We start from the raw sequence: 21,614 nt of genomic DNA on the forward strand, positions 1-21,614 counted from the left end.
AAATTATGGCATGTCCCTCAGTATTCTCCACCACCCACCTGAAAGCAGGTCGTAGATGCTTTTTGGAATGAAGCATCTGGGCCCTCAGGCATTCAGGGTCTCTCCTGTGCTATCAAGATGCATTTCTTGGGAATAACTTTTCTAGACAGTGGTTGGAAAGAGCAATGCAGATAGCTGTGTTGTGACTTTCAGTATTGTGTAGAAAACAGGACAACGTGGGAGGCTGTGGACCCCAGCGACAGTAATTATATGTGAAGCTTTGAGCTTTTTCTCATCAGCTTTCTGTCTGGCTTACCTTAGGGCTGGGCTTCAACATTGTTGGTGGGACAGATCAGCAGTACATGTCCAATGACAGCAGCATCTATGTCAGCCGGATCAAAAAGGATGGGGCAGCTTACCTTGATGGCCGGTTACAAGAAGGAGATAAAATTTTAGCGGTAAGCCCTCTCTTCTGTCGCCCAGTGTGCTCTTGATGTGCTGTGATCAGTGATGTGATACGAGATGCAGGTTTGCCATCACAGTACACAGAGAAGCAGGATGTGGTGAATGCAAGTAGATGATGCTGGGCAGACTCCAGGGAAGGAGCTATCTAGGGGGGCCTGGGGACAGCTTTGAGCACCAGTGATATGGGTGTCTCTACACGTGTCTGTCTCTTCTGCCTTCTTGACTTGTCTCAGAAGTTCTTCTTGGTGCTCTGTAACTTGCTCCCTAAGGTTTTAGAACCCATCAGACCTTCTCTTGCCTACAATTTATCATGATTTACATACATATAAATAAAGAAGTCAGTCTCCCACCTCTGAGTTTCCATTTTTTGGCCAGTAGTCAGTGATTTCTGATCCTTGTTCTCAGGGAGATTTTTAGGCTATAGAACTTCCAGGCCATAAAACCATTCATTGCAGCTCATTGGGAATACTACAGACTGCTTCTTCTTTTAGAAAATGTTTTAAAGTGACTGAGGTTCAGTCCCCCTTGTTCTTCAGGCAGTTGGAAATCATACACAACAATATTCTTTACAAAGTGCTGACTGAAGAGGGAGCCTTTCCTGGTATGATACACTTTTAATACTTCTTAATTTAATTTTATACTTGCTTATTGCATTCCACATGAAATCTTTTTAGACTCTGTAGAATGCCTTGCACTAGTTGGAGCCTCTTATTGATCCAGAAAATTATACTAAGTATTATCCTAGCTTTTCTTGACAGTTTAATATTTATGTACTTGTATTTGGGGAGTCTAAATATGAAGAGAAGGGAGGCACTGGATATAATGTCAAGGGATGCAATTAGGGATAATGAGGGTGAAAAATAAAAATTAGGAGAAATTTAATCAGTTAGTAGATGAAATCAAGTAGGTTATAAAAACTTTTGCTGTGAGATACGGTTTTAAATTAAGAAAAATTCTAACACTTTCAAGTGTGTGCCAATATGTATTTTTTTTGTTTCGTTATGTTCCATCAGTATGCTTTTAAATGTATGTTTACAACACACTTTCAACCACAAAGGTTTTAAAGGTAGACCAAGTAGAGGGAACAATGTGGGAAAGAGCTGCATAATAATAATTTTGCTGTAGCTGCTTTTTATTTTCATTAGCTGTCAGAATTACACCTTTGATTTGTTTCCAGTAAAGCAACAGCATAAGAAGCTGCTAATGACAACTGCCATAATCTGATTTTACTTCAAGGTAGTTTTTTTCAGTACCTCCATGTTTTGTCTTGGAGTTTCTCATGCTACCTCTCAACATAAACATCTGTAGGACGAATGGGTGAATCTTGCTGATTATATCATCATACCCCAAATGCAGAATTTTGTGAAAGAGGAAGATTTTTGTCTCCTGTCCTTCCTGCATCATTGCAAAAGTGTTTTTTGCTCCCCAGCAGCTGTTCATCCTTTTCTTTTTTTGCTAGGTCAATGGCAGAGACTTGAAGGACTTGCGGCACAAGGATGCTGTGGAGCTGTTCAGGAATGCTGGCTGTGATGTGTCTCTGAGAATTCAGCGCAGGGTATGTTTTACCTGCTTCTTAGGGTCATTTCTGGCACAGTTTAGGCTGGTCTCTATGATTGGTAGCTCTGTATTTCACGAAGCAGAAAAACACCATGTTCAGATGCTCAGTATGAATTTTGCATATAAAGATTTTGTTTGAACTGTGCCCTTCTCTACTTGACTGCAACTGTAATCATCCATGCCTTGCCTGTTTGTAACAGTTACCAGGGAAGAGGGGAGTTTGGGGAGGTCCCTAGGTCCTTGTTTTACTGCAGTATAGTGTGTTTTTTCACAGCTCTCCTTTCTCAGAGGCAAAGGTTTGTCTGTGAAGACAGATTCTCAAGTTCTCCAGTTTTGTTTCAGAGGTCAAAATCTTGCTGGAGACAAAACTCTTCTGTTGTTTCAGACACCATCACTCATGTTAGGGTCGAAATGCATGTGCAGCCCACTACAAAGAAACAAATGTGGCCTGCTGTAGTTTAAATACACTGGCACCATTCTGGATATAGGAGGATAGGAATTCTTAACCCACTGTTGTCATTTGAACATTCCTGGCTAGCTTTGAAGTTGACAAGGGAAATCCTGTCAGCCTGAAGCATGGTAGTGGGGAAAGGTGGGTTGAGGCCTTTTTTCTACTCCCTTAATTAAAGGGGTAAATCTCCTGGACAAGTGTACAGGGCAAGTAAGAAAAACAGAGAGAATTAGTTATGCCCTTTTCTTGTTAAAGACACCAGGAAATAGTGCACTGGAAAGTGCATCAAGGGGTGACTGGATCTCTGTGTGTCATTGCTTCTTCTGTATGAGATGTCCTCTGCTTCAGCTGTTACAGCCCTAGTTCACAAAGTGGGAAAGGAGCATGAGGGTGCCTGGTAGTAAATAAGTACCCTGTCCTAAAGCTCAGCCCATCCAAAGGCATTCCAACACTTCTGTGTGTGGAGTGTACAGATACCTCAGGAAACCCTCTTGCACATCCTTACAGAACCACCTGTTCCTAACACAGGTTGTCCTGTGATGAGCTCTGATGCAAATACTTTTTTTTTTTCCTTGTAGTTGCAGCCACAAAATGGCCCTGTAGGTCACCAAGGTGATGGAGAATCAGGTGGGCTTCCTCTAGCAGCAGTTCTTGTGCCAGGCCTGGCGCTTGCTGCAGCAGCAGTCTGGATCTTGCTGAGGTATCGACAGCGGATGTGAAGAGTTCACGTTCTGGATGTCACTGCGTATTTTACACAGCTATGATGTAATTTAAGGATAGAGAATCAACGATCTTATCACTGACTGTTGTCAAAAAGGATCATTGCCTTTCATAAAGCTGCTGCTGATGTTCTTTATATATTGATTCTGTTGCAGGGTGTATGGAAGCAGAGACGAAAAGGGGGGGGAGTTGACTATCTTCATGTATAGAGTGGCATATCTCTGGTTTTGACTAATCTGAGGAGGTTTTGCCTTCCCCCTCTGTTTTGCACCACGAACTTTCAAACACACTCATTTATTCCATGGTTTAAGATGTGACTTTTGGTTAAAGGGGTGGGGGCTGGGGTGGTTTTAAACCAAAACATTTACTAGAGGCTTTGCCTTGTTTCCACTGAATTTTTCTTGAAACTAATGAACCATAAAAAAAAGAAGAAATATGGAGGGTATATTATTATTTCCATTGAATTTTTGTTGGTTGTTGCTAAATAAATACCTTAAGAAAAATGTATAAAGTCTTATCTGTGGTTTCACAGGTAAAATATCAGTGTAACTGCTGATTTAACAGTAATATGCAATATTGGTGACCAGTTCTGGAAAGATAGAAGATAGCCTGTTGCTAGAAAAAGACTTGGATTGCCACGACTGCTCATTCTTGGGTTAGATTTGTAAAAGAATACTTTCCACAAAATGGAAATACTGGCAGACAATGGAATCACAAAGAAGAGCAGTGGCAAGAGATTTGGGTATGCTGAAGCTGCATAAGAGTCTTTAAATTAATAATGAAGCAGTAGACCCTCCATCTGTAAAATGGGTTGAAGTCTGCATCTGTCAGGTTAAAAGTCTGTTTTGCGAGTTATTTTTTGGATGAGGAGTACTTTAGATAAGCAGCTAACTTGCTTTCTGCAGTTAGAAAATCTTATGATGATTGAAAGGAGGAAGCTGAGAGCAGGCTGGTATCATCCTGACTATTGATTGTTTGTAAAGACTGATGTGATGCTTAGGAGACAGACTGGCTGGTGTAAGCCAGGGTAGGGCTTAGCGAGTGAAACCAGAGGGTGAGACTCTTGCTGTGGAAAGCATGTTGCTGAATTTACCTGCAGGACCTCATCTCCTCACTGTGATTTGGACTGTTCTAAATGCCCCAGCTGACAAGAGCTCTGTGGGGTAAGAATTGTTCCTCTTGTCTCCAAGAAATCAATGTGTTTTGTTGTTTTTGTTAAAGAAAAGCCAAATGCATGGTCTGGTCTGTATGGTGCCAAAAAAAAAAATCACATATGCAATATATGTATTCAAAAAAAGAAAAACTGGTGTCTTGGTGCTTTACTTATCTCTATTCTTTATTATTCTAGTAGGGCATTGCTGATGTGTTTGGAATTGTGTTTTTACTCAGGGCTGTATTACTGCCGTCTGCTGAACAGTATGCTGTTATACATGGCATTCCTAAATCACTGTGGAGTTTCAGAGCATTTACACCACATGAAATCTCGTTTTGCCCTGTAAAGTGATCTGGTATAAGGGGAAGAGGAAAGAGGAGGAATTTTCCTCAATGTTCATAGGGGACTTTGGGAACAGACTTGAAGTTGGTTGAACACGTGTGTGTTGGATGGTCTGGGCCGATGTGTGCAGTGTCTTGCCTTGCGCTGCAAACCAGTTTTGCTTGGTAGCATGAGGGCTGCTGTCTAGACAGATCTTTGCAGATGTGGCATGAACCAGCTTGCTTGTCTGTGGCCTGCTCTGCATATTTGGCTGTGGTGTCCGTGTGGAGCACACGTGTGTATTAAGATGGGCAATTAGAACTTGTATCCCAGCCATCAGAAGGGAAATCTGTCTGTGAAACACCTCTTTGTTATCCTTTGGCTGAGATGAGTTTCTGTGAGAGGGATTGTGTGGAACAGTCTAGGAGGATGTGGATGTGCAGAAGGAATTGGTTAGTTTTGCTCATTTCCCCTGGAAGTAAGCAGAGAAAGCAAAGCCTTTGAGTGTTTTTGAATTTTGTTAATCTTTCAGCTTTGCTATTTTGACACTGTTCAGACATGATTGCCATCTGTGTTGCAGGCAGTTTATTGTGGGGGGAGGGTTATATCCAGTGCCCAGATAATAATGTGCATTACTGAGCAAGAAAAAGCCCTTCTGGTGCATACTGTTCCTTTGGATTTCTTCTCACAATTACTGAATAATTTTAATACCACAGCATTACCTCAGTGGCTTTTCCAAAATTCTAAATAGTAGTTTTTAATCAGAATTTAAACTATCCAGTCTAACACCTTTCCGTCTGCCTCCTTCAAACCAATGCCTGAGGAGCACCAAACAATCCCTGCCACCTCTTGTTCTATTTATTGACAAAATCCTTGTGGAAAATATACCTCAACCCCAAATGCTTGAGCTGTGACTTGTATTACTTTCAGCAGCTAGACTGTCTCACCTAAACTTTGTGTCTTTTCCAAAGTCTTTTCCATCACATGTTTTTTTGTAGCCTTGAATTTCACTAACTCTGTTTATGCATTTTCTGTCATTGCAGAAGAAGTGAATTAAAAGAATGTCTCATGATGACAGCTTGTAAATGCAAGTGATGAGAGAGAGTTTTAGCTTTTGTTACAATTTACATCTCTGGGTTTAGAAAAAAAGATAAGTTGAAATCTTGAAGAAAAACATAAAAAGCATCCGAACTGTAATTTATAAGTTTGGGCTTTTTTTAAGAACTCATTTGCTGTTAATACTGAGGGCAGCTGAAACTCTGAAATCCCCATGTTTCTTTTCCATTCCCCAACCTTATTGTGAACTCACTGACCTGCTGAGGGCTGGATTTTCATATCCATAGTTTAAAGACAAAGCCATCTAGTTTGACCTCCTCTATATTCCAGGCATTCTTGTCTCACTGAGTCTCCCGAATTGTATCTGTTAATAGTATATATTTCTCTTAGGCATAACAGTGAGAAAGAGCAGCTAGTCTTGATCTGAAGATAGGAAGATGCACTGCTTCTGGCACTTTAAAATTAAAACAAACCAGAAAGGAGAGTGTGGGAGTGAAAGGTGCCTTGCTTTCCATTTGCCTTTGGGTTCCAACAACTGGTTGGTTAGGTTGTTCTGTGCTAGATTAAAGAGGCCTCTAATAATTGATAATCTCTCCCTGTGAGGGGATTTGTGTGTTTTAGTTGCCTTACCTCTCATTTTTTGTAAGAAATGAAGCCAACTGAGTCCTTTAAGATTCTCAGTGTAAGATACTTTCTCTGTTGGAGTAGTTTCTGTGGCTTCTTGCATCCTTTATAGTGTTTTTGTATTGCTTTGTAAAAGACAGACACCCTAACCACATGCAGACTCTCGCTATTGAACATGCTGATATTATGTACTAGAAGTTTTCCATATAATTTTTCTCTGCAAACCTTTATATATGTATTTTTTTGTGAAGGTGCAGAAACCTGCAAAGCAAATTTAAGCCAACACCTAAGAGCTGGCTTTGTTTTATTTTTTTAATTTACTTCTATGAATCTCTGAGAAGTGGTTTACATTTTCCCCTTTCTGTTTGCTTTCTTAAGTTCGCTAAGGAATCTGTAAACCACAGAACAAACAGCATTGCCACATGAGAAGTGAATTCTCTTCATTCCAGTTTGTAGATCAAAAGAGCCATCCCTTTTGGTCATCGTGTGACACTAGAAATGAGTGTTAAGTGCCTGGATATTCTAACTTCTAAATCCTCGTCCATATCCATGTGCCCTGCATGGTGCGGGTGAAGGTATCTGACTGCATTTTGTGGAATGACTGCATCTCCTATTTGAATTGGCTGTGCACACTGACAAGCCCAGGTCTCTCTCTTTCTGCCTTGTCTGCTGTATTATTTTTCAGGTCCACTATCTTTATCAGTACTGATTTTGTCTTCTGCCAGAGCATTGGAGAAAATATGGAATGAAATTTGGTACAGGAGCAACATGGCATGCAAGGGGCAACAACATGGATTTAAAAAAAAAAAAGTTTATCAGCATGTTGTGTAGTACTAAGTAGATTTCATCTAAGTGGCCAGTAAACTTCATCTGTTCTTTTGCTGGCAGAAGCTGATGTGAGGGCAGTAATCAGATCAGGTGAGCTTGATGAGCCAGTCTCCCTCTCCTCCTCTTTCCTAATTTTTTGATGTGACTTTTACTTCTAGAAGTCATTCTCCTCAGGCTGAAGGAAAGAGCAGGTGGTTTACTAATGGGACAGTGTTCCATAGGCTGGGGGCCCAAGGGAGAAGTTTCATGGAGAAGTCTGAAGAAAGGCCTTAACCATAACCTTATTCTTGGTGTTTTCCCCATGACTGCTCTAGACACACTCATGCTGCATCCGTGCGCTGTGCTTGGTGCATGTCCTCTATGGAGCTCTGGTCTGTCTCTCCCTACATGCAGGTAAGGGGGACTTGAGACCTTTCAAAGTTCTTGAAGAAGGATGAGAAGTTACAATGAGAAGTTACAATGGCTTAAATGAAGAGCAATATTGTGCAGACTCAAAAGATCTTGTCAAATTTGAAAGCTTTTGCCCTTGCTGCTGCAGCTGTAACTGATGGCAGGCAAACTTCACTATAGAGTGAGCTGTGTATCGCTTACCTGTCTGCCAAAACCAGCTTTTTCCTAGGCTCTAAGTAATGAAGAATAACTCTGCTAAGGATGCAGGGTGATTATTCAAAGCGGCATATGAACAACTGGAGATCATTCACCAAGCTTTTATGCTTGTATTAGTATCCCAAGTCTTTCAGTCATATTTCCTTTGGTAAATTGCTATTTCCTCTCATCCCTCTTCACCACCTCTCAGAAGTCTAGCGTTTGTGCCTGGCTTGCATGTTTTTGCAGTGACACAAAAGCAATTGTCGTAGGAAAACTGCTGCTTTTGCTCTGTGTCAGCAGGTACTGGTATTTGTTAATTCAACTGTGTCCCCTCGGTTTCTCTGAACTGGCTATTGGACTTTCTTTTTTGCTTCCCTTTGGAAATGAATGTTAACACTTAGTTCTGTGACTGCCAGGTCAGGCGTTGGAGGATAGATCACCAGAACACCAAGCACGGATGCATTGTCCTCTGAGACAGTGGAGGCTGTACAGTTGAAACAGTAAGAGGTTCTGATCAGCTCTGAACTGAGCCCAGAGAAAGCCCTAAGAACTTCACTCTTGGGTTATGTGGACAGTAGAAGCTCTTGCTGAGTATCAATATTTTAAGCAGACTGGCCCAATCTCTACAGCAATAAGGGCTGGATTCCAGTTTTCGGAATGCTTCTGAAGACCTGTGTTGATGAATTGACAGCTCCCAGCTCCATCCTTGCACTTTTTGCTGTTACAATGTGCTGTTACAATGTGAGCTTTCTAAGTTCATGATAGTGGTGGTGCTGGTAGAAAAGATTTTTCCAGTTGTTAGACTATGGCAGTCCACATTGGACCTATACCCCATTTCCTAATGTGGGTTAGGTTATGTTAATGTGGTTAATGGGCAGGATTGGAATATCTTAGGGCTCACCAGTCAGATGACTACATGTCCACTACTTGGGGAGGAGCATCAGAAGTGCACTTTAAACTACAAGTGTCATTCTGCCAGAGCAGTGTTTCCAGAGAAATAACAGAGAAAGTTTAGCAAAGGCAAGCAGAGATTTGGAAAGACAGCTGTACTTGTACGTAGTACTATGCAGGGAAGAGTTGTCTATGTATCTGTGGCTAACAACATCTCTAGGGAAAAGATTTTTGGAGAAACTTAGAGTGAAGGAGAAAAGAAGGGCTGAAGAAAACCTGTTTGTTCTTATGGTGTGTGTGTGAGTGAAGTGTGCTCCTAAAGAAAAGGAAATTAGATTTAAAATAAATTACAACTGAACCTGGTTCCATAGGACTGCTTAGGTTGAGAGACAGGGTTGGGCAGCTGGAGAACACATCTGGGAGCTGGTGGATTTAAACATGGTGTTTTCTGGGAATGGAGATGTAGCAGTGTAAGGTGTAAGCCATGCTGGTTTTTTGTCTTTGACACAGCCAACTGGTTCAGCTATTTCAGTCTAACTAGGAAGAAGTACTTGATGAACCATTACAGCTGTTCTGGATGTTAATAACATTTATGCAGATAGATTAGAAGTTTTGTTTCTCTGAATCACTTTAAATAAAATTTAGAATTCATAGGTAGTTTTCAAGTTTGATTGTTGACATTAATTGAAGGACATCAAGCTGTTAAATTGGAATTAGTCTTAAGTTAGATGGTTCTATTCTATTTAATATTCATTAATGCAGGACAATGCACTAGGATGTTTTCTTAAATCTAGAATGATTGAGATACTAGCAATCTGGTGTTAAAATTTGCTAGCATGGAGGTTGCCAGGTGGAATTGGATACTGTATGGAATAAATTACTTGCTTAACTGGTGAAATATTTGCTGCCTCAAGTACACTGGCTGTATGGGAGTCCAAATGCAACACATGAAATAGCAGGTACACAGTTAACCTAAACGGTCTTTTCCATTCATTGCTCTTCTGCATGTTTTAGTAAATTTCTAAATCACTGAAACAATAAAACATGGAAGGAAAGAGGATAAAAGAGTTGTAATATTTATGGCTTCTTTCACATCCTTTATTCTAAGTGCAGCAAGCATAGTACAAAATTTGGGAATATAGTTCAGAAATTTAGTTTTAAAAGGTGAATAATAATCCAGAATTATGTGATTATTTTTTTTTTTCTTCTTTCATTGTGTAAATAACAGAAGGCTTTCTAGTGAATTTAGAGGAGACTGTGCAGCTCTGCTCATGCTTCTCCACAAGCTGTTGTTGGCTGATGCACAAAAAGGCATGCTGGTCATGCACTCCAATGGCAAAGTTAATACCTTTGGGTATAAAGAGCTCATGTACCAGGGAAGTGTTTTCATATTCTTATCTTTGCCATGTTGGGGTCACGTAGGAGGGGAGCAGAAATCAGGTAGGAAGGAAGGCCAGAAATGCGGCAGAGGTCTTGCAGAAGCAGGGTAGGTATCAGTGGGCCACATGGGAGAGATGTTGTCTGCCTGGCATACAGCACTCCTTTATGCTGGGACGTTCTCTGCAGAAACCCAGCTCCTTTACCCCTTCATCCAAGTCCCTGCAGCAGGCTGGGGCTTTTGATTTCTGGCTGAGCTATCACGTGCCACATGAGTTGCGAAGAGAGTTCTGCAGAAAGTCAGTTTGTCTGCCAGCCCAGCACCTTCTGCAAAGACATTGCAGTCTGGAGTGCTTTTTCTAAGAAAAATTGTTTGAATTTTTCCCCTAGTAGTGGTACCAGCTTTTCCAACGATAAACCACTGAGGAAGTGTTGTGTAGACATTTTCAAGGCATCTGACCAAACTGTTAACTTTCTTCTAGTGGTAATTAAAAGGGAGTGTTTGAATCAGTAAGAAGATTAAACAGCACAGTGGTTTATGGGCTCCACTGCATTTTGCTCAGAGGTTGAAGCAAGACTTCAGATATTCTTGTGTGAACATCTAGACATGCTAGGATGAGGAGGAAAAAGCCTTTCCCATTCCATATTCAAGTTCTTCCTGTTTGTCAAGTTTTAATTAATTTCTCTTTGAACTGCTAGTATGTCCGGTTCTGGCTACTGAATTTGCTTATAGTGTATAAGTACTTTAAAAAATCCTAAACAGAGGATGTAATAGAACTGATCAGCTCAATAAGAGCACACAGTTCTGAAGCTGTGGTATGAAGCTGGGAAATGAAACCAAACACAATCCAAACACAATTCTGTGTCTGTGATTAAAAAAAATAAGTGTAGTCAAGATGCTGCTTCAGGGAAACCACTTTGCTACTGCTGTCTCTTAAGTGCTGCTTTAAATGCTGGCATCAGAACGTGTGCTGTTGTTCAAGGTGAATGCTGCAGTGCAGAGGTGTGGGCTGGGTGTGAAAGGGCAGATTAGAAAATATTGGCTGGAGAGGGAGAAAGGTTTGGTTAATCTCAAGGACTCAACAGCTGTTGCTAAAGGATGAGGTTTGGACCATCTTGTGCCACTGTTTCCATGTACCTGGGTCAGTGTCTTGTCAGTGTCTGTGCTGATTCTTTGAGAAGCAGGCCCCACTTTCCCAAAATGCAGGCTTGTTTTGCATAAAGCCAATGTGCTCTTGATTTTAAAGTGGTTAAAGTTAAAGGGATTTGCTCTAAATGGCTTCAACTGACAGAAACAGATTCTGACAGTCATGCTACTTAACATTTTAGAGGTGAGATTGTAGGCTGCCCTTTAATAGGGGGAACCATTTCTGATTCAGAGCTTAACAACAGAAGATACATGGGATGAATGTCTTGTGTTGAGAAAATAAAAGTGATGTTACCCTGGTGTTCCAGCCATGCTTCTCCTGGCAGTGGGCAGGGGTGGGAGTAGAAGGGGGATGGCAGAGAGTTGTCTCTCTTGCAAATGCTAATCTATTTTAAAAGTACCAAACTGGAAACCATTCTCTAGAACTTTGCTTTCCTATGGCCTTCTAGAGATTTTTTTTCAGTGCCTGAAGTTACTTTTTTAATTACTTTTTTTGCTGGGCTGTCATCAAAACATGTATGACCTTTTTCCACCTAATTCCGAAAGTCTTCTGCCTGACACCAGCTCCTCTGCACGCTGGAGGGACACAAGAATATTTTCAAGCCTGAAATGGAAACTAAATGGCTAAATACAGGCCAATACCAAGGTATTTTGTACACCTCCCCTGTGGATTAAATCTAAGATGTTGTAAGTAGGATGCTTGTTTCATGAGACTGCCGGTAATGGCATCTTTCTATCACTTAACAGTTGCCCTGGTAGGTTCTTCCTGATGCATAGTATTTGTGTGGTTTAGCCCTCATACTTTTCATGAGGACAGTTAATATACTTTATCTGAACATATTTTTAAGCGTGTAGTAGAGTAGGAATGAAAAGAAAAATGAGGTAACACTGTGCGCACACAGAAATGACCCATCTATACAATTACTGCCTTGTTGAAGGTATATAATCATTGGGCATCAGTGATTCATTAGCAGTTCTCAATTCATTGGTTCCCAAGATGGCAATATCAAGTCAGTGTAGTGTTCTTGGTTATGATCAGTGGCTCATCTAAATACACGTGTTGATGGGTGTTGTTTTATGGGGAAGTGTCAGACAAATGTTCCTGTAAGTTGGGAAGCCTGAATGCTAAGAAGAATGTGGAGCGAGGCAAATGAGGGATTAATGCAAATGACATGTTGCAGATGGTGAAAGAGATGAGTCAGACTCAGATGTGCTAATAGCTGTTATTGGTGAAGGAACTCATTCTCAAACTGTTGTTAGTATCATTTAAGCTTATCATTTGGAGGCCTGGGTGTTTATCCCCAGGCTTTAACAACACAGACTGTTCTTGAGCTGAGGCTCATAGCCCCTTGTTCACAGCTGCTTCCACACGTGGCTGCATGGGGAGGGTCTCCAGCAAGATGATGTATGCCAGAATCAGTGACTGGCTCTGTTGTTTTTCCTTGGTTAAGAGCATATGTGTTGATATGAAATAACCTTAAGGAGCAGTTATAAATATACCAGGATGGTCAGCACTGACTGAGTTATATCTGTGTCTTGCTTCTAACAACTGGCACACCCACAAGGATACAATGCTCCTTCATTTGTCGTATTACCCAGGAGTAATGTTATCTTGAAGTAAAATTTAGGGATAAAATGGTGTTTACATGAACTATGGTTTCAGAGGTCATAAAAATAAATGACAAAAAAAAAAATCCATATCAAGGCTAAATTTAACAATAGGGTTTTGTTTGAGTGTTCCAGCATTTGTCTAGTTTGTCACTGAGTCACAGAGTGGTCAGTATTGGAAGTGACCTCTGAAGATCATCTAGTCCAACCCTAGAGCAGGATCACCTACAGTAGATCACAAGTGTTGAAAGCGTTGTGAAGTGTTGGAAGGTGGTGGATCATGCTGTTGAATTTCTGTCATTGAGGAAAATTGTTCATTTATTCCCATTTTTCTGCCCTCACTCATAAATCAGAATGGTCAAATTGTACTTCTTGCAGCTCAAGCGGTAGTTACTCATTACTGCACTTATTACTGCATTACTTTGCTAGGTGCCTTCCAAAACCAGAAGTTGGTCTCTAGTTCTCTCCTGCTAACTGCTTTATTGATACAATCAAAGAATTACAACAGAGGATGCTTTTTTGTTGCACCATAATTCTGCAGGAGTATATTTAGGTTTCTACCTTCTTGGAGCTATTCAGGTGATTTCTTAAAAAAGTGAGCAAGGTCTGACTTGCCCCAGTTACCATCTGAGCCTTTTAAAATTAGGTAAAACAAAGTTGTTTTCCAGTTCTCCGAAAAAGATGCTGGTCTTAGTAAGGCTGCATATTTTTACTATCTAGTCACTTTAAAGCTCAACATTGAGGCCTCATCCTTTGCTGCTCACAGTCTAAATCCCTTTTGGTTGTTTATGCTGAAGAAATTGATGGTTAGAATTGGAATCTTAGATGTTAGCTTCCAGTTTACAAAAATATTCCAGGTCCTTTTCTGGTCTACTACAGCAGGTAGTGTCTCTGCTGTCTCCTTGTCTCTTTTAAGGAGACATCCAGTTCTTAGCCTAAGACTCCCTATAGCTAAATTATTCTCCAACCCATGTTCTGCTTGTTCTGTCAGGGTTGGTTGATTTTTTTGCTTTCTTATACTCCGTGCTGGTTTCTGTGGTGTTGCTCCTGACTGCTCTAACTCTCCTGCAACTGTGTACATGCAGCCCTCTGCCAAAAGCAGTGCACACTTTAGTCCTTTTTCTAGAGTCCCTGGGCAGCCTCGGAAATGCCTCTGTTTTGGGCAGTGACATGTGCTTCTTTTTGGAAGAACACTAAACTCTTCCAGGTAGCATCTTAAATAATAAGTCCTAGTTTTTCTACTAGTTTCAATGCATATTATGATGATTATGGCAGTTTTTGTCCCTTAATATCAAGCTTCAAGTCAGCTCCATAAGGAGCTTCAGAGTGTTGATGTGTCTGGCTGTGTGTCATTGAATGCGAAGTTTGTTCCAAAGAGAGATCTGGTCCCTCCTCCTACAGGTGAGCTCTGGGTAGAGAGACTTAGTTGCTTCACTCCTCCATGAACTTCAGTTCTCTCACAACTCAAATTTGCCAGGAGGAAAAGTAAGACTCTTTTTGCTTACTGTTCTCCAGATTTCTCTGTGTTCCTTTTTGGAACATCATATAGTGTTTTCTATGCTCCTGTCATCTGGAACATGATTAAGAAGCTGATCTTAAGAGAGAGTATGAATTTTGGTTGATACGCTAAAGAAAGCCTGCACAAACTCTCTACTTCTTTTTGCTGATGTTTTGCAGGTCAGGAAAGTGCCAACCCAAAATACTGCCTCTGGAAGGCACTGTGTTTCCTTTTAAGATATTCTTCTGGGCAGCTGTCAGTGCTCAGCTCATCAAAAAGTTACTGACTGGGTTTTTGTGCCTCCCACAAGCTCTAAAATTGTATAGCAGTCAAAGCAAACACTTTACAGATGGCAGCATCCAGGAATATTCAGGAAGGAGTGACCTGATACTATTACAGTGAAGCAAGTGGAAGAGCTCCCCACAGGAGCTCTGGGACAGTTTAACAACTCTATAGTGGCCCTGTAGTGTCGGGGGAGTAATACATGCATCCCCTTAGTGGTAGTTACTTTATTTCTGTGGAGAACGAAGTAATTAGTGGTCTAACAGCTCTTTTTCATTTCCAGAATTTCCATTCTTTTATCTTGGTCAGAATTGGAGATTACTTTAGAATACTGGCATATGACAAAAACGCCCTCTCCTTTCCTTGTCTTTATTTTTCCCTCTTTCAAACGTCAGCAGTTACGGCAACAGGAAGGTTGGAGGCAAATAAGCATCTGGAAGTCTTCCTAATGGGCAGAAACACAGGCTGGAATCTCTCCTGAATTCAACAGCACAGTGGTGGAATCACAGTGGCATTGCTAACAGTGGCACAGAGTGTATTTTGAGCTCTCAGGGTTGAGGTCTCTGGATTTAATGAGATGAGATGCTTTTCATGCTAAACCTTCCACTGGAGCTGAACAGTGTGATGCATACAAATGCAGAAAATGTGATCTAAGGTTTTTAAATTACTTTCCTTATTGATATATTTTCCAGGACAAAATGGTAAAAGATGGTCTGAGTTGCAAAACTAGGACTGAAAGAGCTACTTAGTTGTGATTGTGGACTCCTTCAAGAAGAAAAAGAGACGTTGTGGCTGTGTCTCTTAGCTGGCATTAATGCAATGCCCTTCTTTTAGCCTAGCAGGTTTTCCACAAATGAGAGAGTTAGAGGGGGAGAAAAGTGGGTTTGACAACTGTGGAGTTAAACTAGTGTTCCAGGGTTTGATTTCCAATATACTTGTATCTAATCTCTCCTGCTGTTTTGTTTTGTTTGGGTTTTTTTTGACTCTCACTCTGCAGACTGTTTTTCTGATATTATGCTGTATTATCTGTACTATGCTTCAGTCCATTTGTTTGTTTGTTTGTTGTTGGGTTATTTGTGTGTGTGTATGATGAGAGTTTCCTTAGCTGTTCCCAGTTACAGGATTAGAAAAAAGAAACTACAATCAATATCCCAATAAGGTGAAAAATTTTGGTGTTACCTTTGTTTGGCCTCAGGTTTAAACTGTCCAGATGTACCAGGTCTAACAGGACAGTTTCATTCTTTATGTGATTGACAGGCATTGAAAGGCTGAATATGTCCTTAGTTATCTGTGAGTGGAGATGAATACTCCTAATTTCAGATCTCACTCCTACTCTCCTGAACTTTAAAAAAGTTTAAAGGTTGGAGTTTCAGTGCAAACTCTGTTGCTTGGCTCTATCTGCTTACTGGTTTGAAATTAATCTAGAATTGAACCACTTCCACACTTCAGGGCAGCTCAAATTTGAGTTTCAAGGATGAGAAGGATCAGGAAGGAGGGAGGAGGAAAACCAGTGGGGTTCCTTAATTACTAGTAATGTTTTAATTAAGTGGAATAGGGCTACATGAGTTTGATAATCTGAGCTCCTCTTTAGAATATTGTTTATTAGGAAATACCTGCAGTGGAAATGGTTCCTCCTCATAGCACCATAGCTGTGTGAAAGCCATTTCATGAAAGCCACTGTCATTTTTCATGAAAGTTAAACCAGGATTAATAGTATTTGAAGGCTGTCACTTCTGGCTGACAACTACTTCATCTCTCTTTTCATGCACTCAGCTTTATGTTTATATGCGTCCCCTGCCAAGGTACAGCTTAAATATCCAGACTTCTATGTGCCTGTGATGTATATGGACTACCTACAAAATCCATTTGTATGAGAACTATTAAAAAAATCAGTGTTTAGATGTGCAAGATGTGAGAGTGTGTGTTCGTGTCTGTGTTTGGTGACAGACTTTGGATTTAATCCTAAAATACCTTCCAGGTTGCATCTTTAAACACAAATGTTGTAACCAGTAGTGGGGTAAGGCGAGCTCAGCAAGTGTCAAGTTATAAGGTGGCATGTGTCAACAAAACAGCTCTTCTACAATCACAATTATTTTTAGTGCTGGGACTTCCCAGAATACTGCAGCTGCTGCTGCCTGCAATGAGATGCTAAGGGCTTTGCTTTGGCCCCTGTTAGCTCCTGCTCCTGGGATCTCTTATTCCTCCCCTGTGACAGAGTGGCCATGCAATGCCAATCCAGCAGATGACACGAGTTTTGGTACTCTGGCTGAGTAGAAGCAGAGCAGAAGGAATCAGAGCACCCTGGGGCTGGGAGGGAAGAGGAAGCAGAGAATGGGGCTATGTGGATCTACGTGACAGTGAAATTTTACTGAACAGAGTTTCTGCAGTGCTCAGAGCAAGCTGTCACTGTGCTCCAGGTTTTCAGGACATGAAAAGGAATTACGGTCTTTCCAATCTTATCTAAAAAATGTAGTAGTGCTGCTTACCATGCCTCAAGCCTCCCAGGAAGCATGCTTGCACTTTGGGGTGAGCAGAGGCAGTGCCAGGGATGGCCTCTGTAGCAGCCTGTGCATGGTGATGTGGTCTGTGTTGCATGACAGATGGGCTGCTGCCCAGGCCTATTTTGTCCCTCCCCCCAGAATCACAGCCCCATCCAGCCTTTGCTGCTGGCTGTGAAGGGCATGGTGGGTTCAGCTGGGCTGAGTGGGCATCAGCCAGTGGGGTCAAGCTGAAAATGGCAAGAAAGGCCAGTAGCAGGGAGAACGAGGGCATTCTTATTTTCTGGGGGGAATCATTTGCAATTCCTTTTTAAGAGCATTATATGACAGGGGTGTTTAGGCTTCAGTGACCAGAGACTTGACACCATAAGGATGTTCTCCTCATTGCCAAGAGGGCCTCAGCACCTTGGAGAATTGGGCTGCATGTCATCACCCACATTAGACTGGCACATGGGCCCTTCCTTCTTTTCTTACAGCCTGCATTGTTCTCTGAGTGTGGTGGGAGGACACTTCCTCTTTTTTGCTTCTGAATTCAGTAGGGCTTCTGTCCGTAGTTTTAGTATATTAGGAGAAGGACATTGTTTTTAAAAAGCAAAGCAAACAATGTGAATTCTGAGCAGGAAAGCACTTTTAAGGTGTAATTAGTTTTATAGCAAAGTTCTTTTGAGGTGTATGTAAAATAAATTATAAAAAAAAAAATCCTTCAACTGTGCAAAGCAAACCAAACTTGACACATTAAATAATGAGTTAATAAACATCTATAGAATGGATTATGGTTTCAATCTGATTGTTTTTCCAGTCCTGTGGAGACATCTGATGAATCATACATGGTTATGGCATTGTGAATTGTAAGTCTCCTCACGACTGAAGGTAAATGTCAAAGACACCATGTGTTAGAATAAGATACTTCACTTGGCAGGTATGGCTTATTCAGGAAATAGGTTTCTGTTTTATACATACACACTCCACAAGGCTCAATTGAGTGTGTCAGTTCCTCGAGCACCCATCCTGTAGCTGTCTTCTGTGGTTGAATACCTCCTCCTCATATAGGTAAATAACATTTTTGTTGGTAGTGGAGAAGGGAAAAGGTATGATCCATGAATTATTTCTCTTTGGCACTGTCCTAGTAAGCAACAAGCAGAACACATCTGTTGCCTGTGCAGTTGGAAGCACAACGTGAAGTGAGTTAGAACTGAGTTGCCAGAAGGCAAGACCTTTGTGTCCTCTGTTCTTGCTGATGTTGTCTTCCTTCCTGAGCGAGTTTCTCCTGTCAGTGCTCAGAGCTCTGACCTGGCCTTTTTCCAGCAAACAGAAGATGTTTCAGACGTTCAGGCTGAGCAAAGGACATCTGATGCAAAGCTTTTATCTCTTGACCTTCCACAGCTTTTCTGAGAAGAGCTGAACCTTTCCTAGAGGACCTGGCTCTGAAGTAGTTCCCTGGTGAGTTTTCACATCTCCTGAGCTCTTGTAGCTTCTTGCTGCTATTAACACAGAGCTTATTCCATAGATGAACCCATGTGTCCTGGGACTGACTTTTGAGAGAGGAGCAGAGAGCAGTACCCCCACCTCCTTTTGGGCAGGGACAGTTGCAGTCATCAAATTTTGCTCCAACGTGAGCACTGTTCTAGTTGGGCTGTGTCTGTGTGACTGTGGGCTGATCAAAGGGAGGATGGGAAGAAGATGGAAAATTACATCAGGCTTACAGCATTGCTCGTGGAGCACCCTCCAGTGAATATGCTACATCTACCAGAAACACAACATAGAATGTTTTTTGCAAAGCCTATGCATTTTTTGCCTTCACCTGAGAAACTAGTTTAACTCGAGATAGGGAAGCTCCAGGTACATGGGCCATTATAACATGAAGACCTGCATATTGCTGGTGTTTTACTGACTCCCTATGAAAGAATCAAGTGTGCTTTGGGCCAGGAGGGATGGATGGATGGGATTGGTATGAAAGCATAAGTTTCCTTCTAGCTGGCCTCAGCAGGTCAGACACTGGATAGGATGTGTCTCTTGTTAAGTACATGTAAAGATTAGATTACTGAAGTGTTTTGTCTCTGTAACTGTTCTAGTAGAACAAACATCAAGGAGAAGTGGAGCCTCAGGAGCTGGGAAGCAGCTGCACAAAGATGCATGTCCTGGGTGCACAGAGGTGCTGTTGCACACAGTGCAAAGCAGTGGTTCTCCCACTAGAAGTAAGCTCTGCTTTGACCAGTGCTGAGTAATGGGATGGGTGCAAGGGAGATGGGCATATAGCCCTGATGAAAACCTTGTTGAAACAGAAGGTAGGATTATTGCTGTGCTCTTACACACCCTACGTGTATGTACATGAAATTCTCCTTACCACTAGCAGTGAGTTTCATAGATTAAAAATTCAGGAGTTCTGAGTTGTTACAGGTGTATCTTGGCAGAAATGTAGCTGAACTGGTGCAAATGAGATCACTGACTGTCTCTCAGTGGCTGGGGGCAGGATACCTTTCCAGGTTGCATGAGTTTAACTGAGTGGCAGGGACAGGGGATGCCACTAAACAGATTTTAAGAAATTTCCTTTAAGCCAGCATTGTTTGGAATCTGGCATCTGAATCTCTCTTCTCATACCGTGTACAAGAGATGTGGTCAGCAGAGAGATTTCAAAAGCAATGCAGTTCAATATAATGCAGAACACCTGACCTGTATCTGATTCCATTTGGGATCTCAGTAACAGCTGCAAATAAGGCCAAGCTGAATTCCATCAGCATAGTGAGATCTCAAGAGCTCCTTTGCAGTATGCCTGGAATACAAAATACAGCTAACCCCCTTGCAGTTATTGACATGACAGCTCTCTGAGTGGAAGAGGGAGGATTTGTGTGTGTGCGATTTGGTGGCTGAAGGTAGAGTTGTGCTGCTTAAATTTGCAAGGCTGAATTCTCTGAGGCCTTGATGCTGGATGAGGCTGGAATTCTTTTAAGCTGGGGAAGGAGAAAGGTTGTGCTCTTGCTGAGATTCCATTCTGCAAGCACTTTCTTTCTTTATAATGATGGGAGTTGTTCTGCTGCAAGGTATGTTCAGTAAAAACTGGCTTTTTCATCCAAAAGGCTAGAGATTTTTATTATTTTTTTTTCAGGAAACGTTGATTTCCCACTCAGTCTCAGTGGGATTTACCAAAAGAAGCAAATTCCCTTCTCCATTGTCTGTGGAGAGGCTCTGGGAAGTGGCTAAGGGAATTTTAACAAAATAATAAGAAGAATGCACTGAACTCTTGTCAAAAGTTGAGTTTTTATATGTACAGGAATCTATGTGTACATATGAATATATATACATGTGGGTGTATATTTAGTGAAATCCTGAACACCTTTGGGGAAAAAAGTCCATGGCAATATTTTCAGTTTCATCAGACATTCCTTTTAAGTTCAGGAATGGTCAAAATCTGCACCTGTGACTTCACCCTTCAGTTGGCTTCAGTATTTATGTTGGATCAAACCCTATTCATTGTCTAACCTCTCCCCTCCCTTTGTTTTCTGATGATGTGTTGGGCCTATAGCCTCTGCATTCTTACATGCTAAAATGGGTACAGTCTCCTGAATCCCACAGGGGCCTCCAGAGCATAGCAGATGATCATTCCAGGGCAGGATGGGGAGGCCTGATGAATTCAAATAACATGCTGCTTCTTCATTACCCTCCACTCGCCCAGTTCAACACAGCAGATCTTCCCATTGTAGCTTTTAAAATTATTTTTCTTTTGTTTAATTTCTGCCTATTTAGGCTGTACCCTTGGCGTAGTCACTCCATAGTGCTTTCAACATCAGGAGCATGCCCTTGTGTTACAGCAGAGCCTTGCAGGGCTCAGCTCTGCTGGTTTGGCACTGGGAGAACTGTCCCTGCTTTCTCACCCAGCGAGCAACATTTCCCCTCAGTACAAATACATTAATTACAATCTGCGTTATTCTACACTTTGAAAGGTGTGTCCCAGGCACCAGCAGGCTGGTGTCTCTGCCAGCCAGGGCTCTCTGCTGGCAGTGCTAAGGCAGCATAGCTCTCATCTGGCACCTGGGCACAACTTAGCTAACAAAGGGTTTGCGCTGGTCTGTTAGTGCCTGCCAGCTGTTCTCCTCCTCTTGTGTAGTGGTGAGCAGGGATAATAGAGGACATAAGGCTTTATTCTTACAAAGAATACAGGTGGTGTTGCTGCAGTGCTATAACAGGTTTTTAGCTGTTGAGGAATACCAGAAGCACTTGCACTTCCATGGCTACTTTGACATGTTTTCGTTTCTAGATTAGCAAGGTCTGCCCGTTCAACTCAATTGATTTGCAACCTGATAGATTTTTTTTTCCCACCTTTTTATAACACATCTGAAAATAGAGACATTTTGCCAGCAGTCAGATCAGTTCCCTGCCCTTCATCAAATAAGATATAACAAGAACTAAATGGAGTTCTTAATGGAAATCAAGAGAGGTTGGGAACAGACCAGAAGCTAAACCTGGTGTCTCCTCACCTGTGAAACATCTGAGGCACAAATGCCTCAAGGCCCTGGTAGGGTGCCTTCAAAAAGGGTCAGTTTTCAGCTGCTGCCCCCCTCTTTCGCCCCTCCCTC

At 41.7% G+C, this 21,614-nt stretch overlaps 1 protein-coding gene across 1 annotated transcript in view; it reads left to right on the forward strand.

The window, feature by feature from the left end:
• Positions 1-21,614, forward strand: part of LOC104397710 (synaptojanin-2-binding protein-like) — a 140,476-nt gene that overhangs the window by 732 nt on the left and 118,130 nt on the right. The window contains exons 2-3 of the mRNA XM_010007718.1: positions 301-437; positions 1,904-1,999. Of these exons, the coding sequence (XP_010006020.1) occupies positions 301-437; positions 1,904-1,999 (233 nt within the window). The remainder of the gene's footprint in view (positions 1-300; positions 438-1,903; positions 2,000-21,614) is intronic.

Source organism: Chaetura pelagica, unplaced genomic scaffold (assembly GCF_000747805.2).
Source record: "Chaetura pelagica isolate M959 unplaced genomic scaffold, ChaPel_1.0 scaffold70, whole genome shotgun sequence".
NCBI classification, from domain to species: domain Eukaryota; kingdom Metazoa; phylum Chordata; class Aves; order Apodiformes; family Apodidae; genus Chaetura; species Chaetura pelagica.